At 37.9% G+C, this 8,662-nt stretch overlaps 1 protein-coding gene across 1 annotated transcript in view; it reads right to left on the bottom strand.

Annotated features, from left to right (window-relative positions):
- LOC116852735 (leukocyte tyrosine kinase receptor-like) overlaps positions 1-8,662 on the bottom strand; it is a 360,643-nt gene that overhangs the window by 94,059 nt on the left and 257,922 nt on the right. Inside the window, exons 14-16 of the mRNA XM_032833366.1 lie at positions 760-985; positions 542-655; positions 139-450 (exon numbers count right to left, since the gene is read on the bottom strand). Of these exons, the coding sequence (XP_032689257.1) occupies positions 139-450; positions 542-655; positions 760-985 (652 nt within the window). The remainder of the gene's footprint in view (positions 1-138; positions 451-541; positions 656-759; positions 986-8,662) is intronic.

Genomic DNA, 8,662 nt, shown 5'->3' with positions numbered 1-8,662 from the left:
TATATATATATATATATATATATATATATACATATATGGATGTATGTGTGTGTGTGTGTGTGTGTGTGTGTGTGTGTGTTTTAATATAATCAATATAATTAATAAAGCATTGGATAAATATTCATATTAAGTGTTTACCTTATCTCCGATAATCTCGTTTTCGCGATCTTCGTGATTGTCACCGCTGTAAGTGCGCTCGGAAGTATTCTTAATGGAATCATATACATTGCAACCAAACTTTCCTTGCCGGCACTCCGTCGATCTCGCGAAAGCTTTACAGCGCGATGTCTCACAGCCATGAACTGTTGTGGATAGTCGCGGTGAACAACCGCCTTTGTTTGATTTCTCAGTCTTCGCGTCGTAAGTAGTACCACTTACAGCCTGATTCACGTGATGTGCCACAGATCGCGAGTCGATGACCCTTGGTCGCACGTAACCACATCCGTCCAGCTATCGGACAATCGAATCGTATATTTTCCGTATAAATACGTTGAACTTACATGTCGTAGAAATATTCTTGCTATTTTGGAGTTATACTAACATCAGACTGTACGTTGATACTCTCCGCTTCCGGATCTGGCCACATAGTAATTTCTCCTTCGTCAGTAGGGAGTACGTCATATTTAGGCGTGGGCTCACAAATCACATCAGGGTCCTTCATAAAATGAAAGAGGGATATTCAGTTTTATCTTGTTTAGTTGCTGTTGGAATAAAAATTCCACCATGTTTCATAATGTTCAAAGTTTCGATTATGCTTACCTGCAAACAGTAACCGATCCTCTCGACAATATTAGAGAAACTTGGTCTGCGATCGGGTTGTGGATGCCAACATTTCATCATAATACCATAAATCGGATCCGGGCAACCAACGGGTTTTTCTAGACGACCACCTGCCTTCACCATTGATATCACATCATGATTCCCACATCCTATGTAGGGTGTGTATCCGAACGACATAATTTCCCATAACAGGACGCCGAAGGACCTATGAGCCGATTTTACGTTATGACTTCCTTCCGTCGGTAACGTAGGGATAATCATTTGGGTAATTATTCACTTTACGGGAAACATCTCCGATGACCTTGACTTTGATATATGTTATAAAGGTCAACCTCTTGAATAACTTTGGGAAGGTTTTAGTCGTCTCTCGTTGATTGTAAAAAATTATTAATAAAAGAAGTTGCACAAAGTGAACGTAATTTTTGGACACAGTATATACAAAAATATCGAATTTGTAGGCTAGGAATTTATAGGTGCTTAGCCCTAGCCATGTGACTGCGGGGCTGTATGAGGCGGGGGGAGGAGAAGCGCAATCTTTTCTGTGAGAAATGCTCACTCTTTAGAAAATACATCTTTTTTCATAAAATTTCTAAAATATACATTTTATATGTATAGTGTGAAGAAACTACACTATATTTGTGAAAATTTTGTTTATAACTTTGAGCTTAAGCATAAAAGACTACGCCTTTCCCTTCCGGCCCGGTGCGAGGGGTCTGGGGGGCGTAGCCCCCAGTCACATAGCTAGGGATAAACACCTTCTTAGCTCACGATGTTTTTGTATATCCGTACAAAAGTTACCTTTTAAAACGAAGGTGAAAAAAGAATCCAAATGCACACACTTTGTCTTGCTTGACAAAAATATTATAAAAAAAAGTTATTAGTAAAATTTTCACAAAAAGAAATGATATCAAATGATTTACGCTAAGTGAAATTAATTTTATACACAATAAATATTGTTATGACTACTTTATATGTATGAACACTACATTAGGTATCTACTGACTTTATTTCCTGATAATTACATAGAATTGGGAAAAAATAGTTTTTAAAACCTTATTTAGTAAACATACAAAAATAAAAATTTTGGGAAAAGTTAAATAAAATTTCATACGCACACAAAAAATCACTTGACGTGCCAAAAATTGTGTAAAATTTCACACGCAAACACGAAACACTTGGCGTGTCCATTCTTTTAATGCTATTCGTATAACATATGCTCCAAAGATTTTCGTAAAGTATTAATGCGATTCCCTCTGGCACGCCAAGTGTTTTTTGTATGCGTGTGAAATTTTTTTTAACTTTTCCCAAAATTGTTATTGTATGTTTACCAAATAAGCATCTAAAAACTATTTTTTCCCAATTTTGTGTAATTATCAGAAAATAAAATTAGTAGATACCTAATGTAGTATCATAGATACTGTAGATAAAATAGTTATAATAATATTTATTGTGTATAAAATTAATTTCACCTAGCGTAAACCTTTTGATACAATTTCTTTTTGTGAGAATTTTACCAATAACTTTTTTTATAATATTTTTGTCAAGCGAAGCAAAGCGCGTGCACTTGACTTCTTCTTTTATCTTTGTTTTAAAAGGTAACTTTTGTACGAATATCACTCCTTTTTGTATAACTATTAATAATCGTAATCAAACTACAATATATTAAAGAAATATTTTTAATTATTATTTGGTTGCAAAATGAGACATTTGTTAATGAAGCGGCAACCTGATTTTGCTTAATTTTGATACCTACAACTTAGTTAATAAATTGCGTATTGGTCCGAAATTGTTACCATGTTTGGTTGCAAAATGAGACATTTGTTAATGAAGCGGCAACTTGAGTTTATTTAATTCCGACGCCTACAACTTATTGAAAAAATTGCAAGTCCGTCTGAAATCGCTATCATATTTGGTTGCAATTATTGTATATATTATATTGCATACAATTCGTAGAGTAAAAGCACTAAAAGTAACATACCACTTTACTTTTGGAGGTTATGTATTAATGTAAAGTTCAAAATATAAATATAAATATATGTACATGTAGTTGGAAATACCCCCTATCAGATAATATCATATTTTGACTAAAAATGTTTCTAGATTTAAAATAAAAAATGTTTTTGTAAAACGCACGAAAATGAAGTTCAAAGAAAATGGGTGCCAAAACCGGCATAGCTATTGGAAGTTATATATTTAACATGTTGTATATATGATAATATTTGATAATAAATAGTTCATTAATGCGTTCAATGGTTGAATAATATTTATTTATTCAAAATATAATGTTACAAATAGGAGATATTATTAAGTAAAAACATATCTTTGGCATTTCCATCTTTTTCATTTCTCATATATTTTATATGTTATATTTTTAAACTAAACAAAATTAAACATATACAATATAAGTTACGTCACATTGGCTGCGTTCAGTAGAACACAACGGTTGCACAACTGTTTTATGATTTTCTGCTGAACGGTATTTAACGCATTTAGTTGCGCAATATGTTTACATGGCGGTCGCCATGTTTTTCAGCAAACTGAAAGTACGCTGAATTCAAGCACAACGTGTTGAGCAAGATGGATACCTCCAGTTTTATTAAAGCACAATATACATGTAAAGATATAATATATAATATTATGGATACTATAATTTAAATTAAAATATAATATCCCTAACAAATACATCCTCAGAATATTCTACGAATATCATAAAAGTATATTACATATATTCTCAGAATATTCGAAATATGTTACTGCAAATACTGAGAACATACTAAGAACATTCTTATGTTACCTTTTCCTTGCTTCTCAGTATATACTGAGAATATCGTCTAAGATATTATAGGAATATCTATGGGATGTCCTCAGTATATTCACCTATACACCCTAATCTATATATATACTCATACCCACACATGTGTACAATCAGCGCGCGCGCGCGCTCACATATAGGTTAAATTAGGTTAAATTGGGTTAGATTAAATAAATATACATCATAATTCTTTCTAAAGCTAAATTCATCTTGCACGCTTTCATACAGAAAGTATCATTCTATCTTCCTTCAGCGTGTAATGAATGAAAAAGATAGAATGATGCTTCCAGCACGAAAAGATGACGTGCAAGACGATTTTGGCCTAAACCCTAATAACTAAGTCTGCTGGAAATAGATTTTGCATGTTGCAGGTTTTGTAAACAGAATGGCGTTAGAATTGTTACGGGCTCTGTAGTATAAAATAATTTCAACAGAATGCCAGCAGTATTTAGACAAGATCTGTTAAACAGGTTTGATAGCAGACTGACAGCAGAATTTAAACAAAACCTACTTAGCAACCTGATAGCAGATTGGCAGCAGAATCGGAGCAGATCATGCCGTGTGTAGTCTGACGGCAGATTGACGGCAGAAACGCAGCAGATTCTGCCGTATGCAGTCTGACGGCAAATTGGCGGTAAAAACACAGCAGATCTTGCCACTTTTATGTCCTTTATCTTCGTCCTCTTAGTACTTCAAGGAAGCGTCTCTCAGTCAAAGTGTCAGTGGTGTAGTAGATAAGATAAACGACTCAAGAACCAGAGATTCGAATCTCAGCAATGGTAAGCAAATTTTCGAAGTATAATTTAACTTGAATTAAGCGTGTAAAACAATAAAGTTAAAGAAAATTAAAGAAAATTTCAGAAAAACAAAAATTTAAGAAAAATTCAGGAAAAAAAAAGTATATATAAATGTATATATTTTAATAAATATTTTTATAATATTTATGAGGTCACAAAAATATTTATGAAATATTTTGGTAAGTATTAGATAAATCGGAAAGTTCCGTCCATCTAACGGCGAGTAGCTATAGCTATAACTGTCAGTAACTCTAAAGTTTAAACCAAGCTTAATTTTTTAGTTTAACCATCTGTCAATAAAATCCAGTATATAAATGTATACGTTCGCATCAATAACATTGTTTCTTACTGCATCGAAAATGTCAAAATTTGAACCAAATAAGCGTCATTTGCGCGAAGTATTAATCTTTTGCTTCGAATGGAAGAAAACTGCAGCTGAAGCTCATCGAATGCTTGCAGAAGTTTATGGTGATAATGCTCCTTGCGATAAAATATGCAGAGAATGGTTTCAACGCTTTAAAAGTGGTGATTTTGATGTGGAGGACAAAGAGCATTCTAGACGGCCAAGAGCATTCGAAGACGAAAAATTGCAGGCATTGGTGGATGAAGACCCATGTCAAACGCAAAAACAACTTGCAGAAGCTTTAAATTGTGTTCAATCTGTCACTTCCGATCGTTTGAAAACCTTGGGAATAGTATTGGGAAAACCTTGGGAAAAGTACAAGAAAGGAAAATGGATCCCATATGAACTGAAGTCAAGAGATATTGAAAGGCGAAAAATCATTTGCAAAATTCTGCTTGCTAGGCAACAAAGAAAGGAGTTTTTGCACTGTGTCATCACTGGGGATGAAAAATGGATATATTTTGACAAACCCAAACGTCGATAAACCATTTGCGACCCCGGCCAATCCTTAACATCGACGTCAAAGCGAAATATCCACGGAAAGAAGGCAATGCTCTATATTTGGTGGTATCAGAAGAGTGTTGTGTACTATGAGTTGTTAAAATCTGGTCAAACAGTCACAGGGCATCTCTACCGAGAACAAATTATCCGTTTGAGCCGAGCATTGCACAAAAAACGATCAGAATATGAAACAAAACAGCATAATGTGATTTTGCTTCATGACAACGCTCGGCCTCACGTCACAAAACTTGTCAAGGAAACGTTAAAAGCGCTTCGCTGGGAAGTGCTACCCCATGCGGCTTATTCACCAAACTGCCCCTTCCGACTACCACTTGTTTCGATCGATGGCACCTGCACTTGCTGAGGAACGCTTCAATTCTTATGAAGACATCGAAAAATGGGTCTCTGACTGGATAGCCTCCAAAGATGAGTCATTCTCTTGCCGCGGAATTCGCTTGCTGCCCGAAAGATGGGAAAAGGTCATCGCTAACGATAGACAATATTTTAATTGATGTATTTTTTCATTTTCTTTCTTAAATAAAACCATACATTTTACAAAAAAACGGACGGAACTTTCCGATTTACCTAATATTTATAAAATAATCAAATAAATTTTATAAATATTTTGTAAAGGTTTTATAAATATTTTGTGTTGTCTGGGTGTTTCTGCTGTCAGACTGTGCACGGCAGGATCTGCTGTGTTTCTGCCACCAATCTGCCGTCAGTCTGCACACGGCAGGATCTGCTGCGTTTCTGCTGTCAATCTGCCATCAGAGTACACCCGGCAGGATCTGCACATTTTCTGCGATCAGTCTGCCGTCAAATGATTTTGGCAGCCATTGTCAGCAGATTGTGGGCATAATATGTATACTGTTGATGCCAATCTGCTATAATCAAATCTGCTGTCAGTCTGCCGGCATACTGCTGACATTTTGTTATCAGGGAATAGTCACCCAATGAAAAATTTGGTAATTATATAGTTTACACTCCTCACCTCCGATTTTGACGAAAAAATACTCAATCGACGTGTTTTTTAAAGGCAAAAAACTTTTCTATTAGGCGAAGTAAAAAGTTCTGAGCGTTTTCCGCTAGATGTCTTTAGTGAGCCATATCTCACGATGTATACATCGCATCGGGTCATACTATACGGCGATTTAAAGGTGACATTACGCTTCAAAAAAAGTTCTGTGACAGTTTTGTGTTTGGTCAAGCCAGTTGTGTGTTACAGCGTTCCAAAATGGAGGTAAAAAAAGAGAAAATTCGATACATTCTTCAGTACCACTACGACCAAGGTGAAAAGGCGGAGCAGGCGGCCAAAAAAATTTGTGCTGTTTATGGACCCAATACAGTATCGAATGCAACAGCAAAGCGGTGGTTCCAACGATTCCGTTCTGGTAATATGGACGTCGAAGATGAGGCACGCTCTGGTAGGCCAATCGTCGAAAATGTCGATAAAATCATGGAAATCGTCGAGTCGGACCGGCATGTGAGCACTTATTCCATTGCCCAGGAACTGAAGATTAGCCAGAAAACCGTTTGGAACCATTTGCATAAGGCTGGTCTCAAGAAGAAGCTCGATGTATGGGTGCCACACGAATTGACGCAAAAGAACCTTTTGGACCGAATTGATGCCTGCGATTCTTTGCTGAAACGTAACGAAATCGACCCATTTTTGAAGCGGATGGTGACTGGTGATGAAAAATGGGTCACATACGAGAACAACAGCCGAAAAAGATCGTGGTCCAATCGCGGTGAGCCGGCCCAAACGATCGCCAAGCCCGGATTAACGGCCAAGAAGGTTTTGCTGTGTGTTTGGTGGGATTGGAAAGGAATCATCCACTATGAGCTGCTCCCATCGGGCCAAACACTCAATTCGGACCTCTACTGTCAACAACTGACCAGATTGAAGCAGGCGATCGACCAGAAGCGGCCAGAATTGGCCAATAGGAAGAGTGTTGTGTTCCATCAAGACAACGCCAGGCCGCATACATCATTAACAACGCGCCAGAAGCTCCGAGAGCTTGGATGGGAGGTTCTATTGCACCCGCCGTATAGTCCAGACTTGGCACCAAGCGATTATCACCTTTTCAAGCATTTGCAAAATTTTCTTGATGGTACAAAACTGGCCTCAAGAGAGGCTTGTGAAAATGAGCTGATCAAGTTTTTTACCAATAGGGACGAGGACTTCTTCAATCGCGGAATTATGAAATTGCCTTCAAAATGGACAAAAGTTATCGAACAAAACGGCGCATATTTGATCGAAATCGGATAATCCTAACTATGTTAATTTCATTGTCGAAATAAAGCGAAAAAACGCTCAGAACTTTTTACTTCACCTAATATTTGGAAAAATCGTCGCTCTCTACTGCGAAATATTAATTGACAAAGTTGATCACTATTACGGTTAGGGGTCACTATTTAGATCGCTACCCATATAACATTAGAATATACATAGCATATTCTATGTATAAACATCTATGCATATTGCATATCCTATGTATTTTCTTATTAATCAGGCGGACAGCCACTTGTCCGCTGCGTCGACAAATCACCGTGGTCCTCGGTAGCTGACTTTCGTACACGAAGTTGGGCGCCAGGTGCGGTAAGGCCGCACATCCTCACTAATATGGACACCAAAAATCGACGATCGTGAGATCGTGAAACCGAGAACTTACGGGACCGGTAGCTCGACTTTAATTATAGTCGGAGATGGGAGTGGGTTTTGGTTGTTTAGGCAAGGTTCGATCTTTGTCAAGACCAGGAATAAATCAGGGTGTACGATAATCAATTTCCTTTTATTTTCCGGGACACGCTCGTCCCGATAGCCGCGAAAAGTACAGAGAATGGATAAGCGCGGTAACGGATTGTTCTTGGGGCGACATACACGGTTCTCGCGAGACGATATCCGATGGCCACTCCTTGGGCAAGACGACACGACAGCGATATGAGACAATACGACACTACTGCTTTAAACGAGTGGTCAGTCTTACAATATTTCGAGGCTCCCTCGTCCGCTATGGCCTGGTTGCCGATCTCTACGTGACCCTCGTCGCTCGAAGTCCCCGTCAATGGCAGCGCGTGCACTTTCTCGCCTTCGCCTCCAGTCCGTCTTAGACTGTATTTTTTCAAGCACTCGAAAGTAACTCGCTATTAGTCAAAACGAAAACGTTAAAATGTGGCAGCGTCAGATACGGACACGTCGGTATAGTACAGGTCGCTATTCTAACGCGAAATCTCCCGATCTTTTCGGTCGAGAACTTTTTCCTCGTTTTCACCGTCCTTCTCTCTCTCTCTCTCTCTCCCTCCCTCCCCCTCCCTCTCCCTACCTCCCTCCCCCTCACCCCTCTCTCTCTCTCTCTCTCTCTCTCT

The sequence above is a fragment of the Odontomachus brunneus genome, unplaced genomic scaffold, assembly GCF_010583005.1.
Source record: "Odontomachus brunneus isolate Ranch 3 - 2012 unplaced genomic scaffold, Obru_v1 Obru_scaffold_253, whole genome shotgun sequence".
Taxonomy (NCBI): domain Eukaryota; kingdom Metazoa; phylum Arthropoda; class Insecta; order Hymenoptera; family Formicidae; genus Odontomachus; species Odontomachus brunneus.
This window is presented reverse-complemented; position numbering and strand designations above follow the sequence as displayed.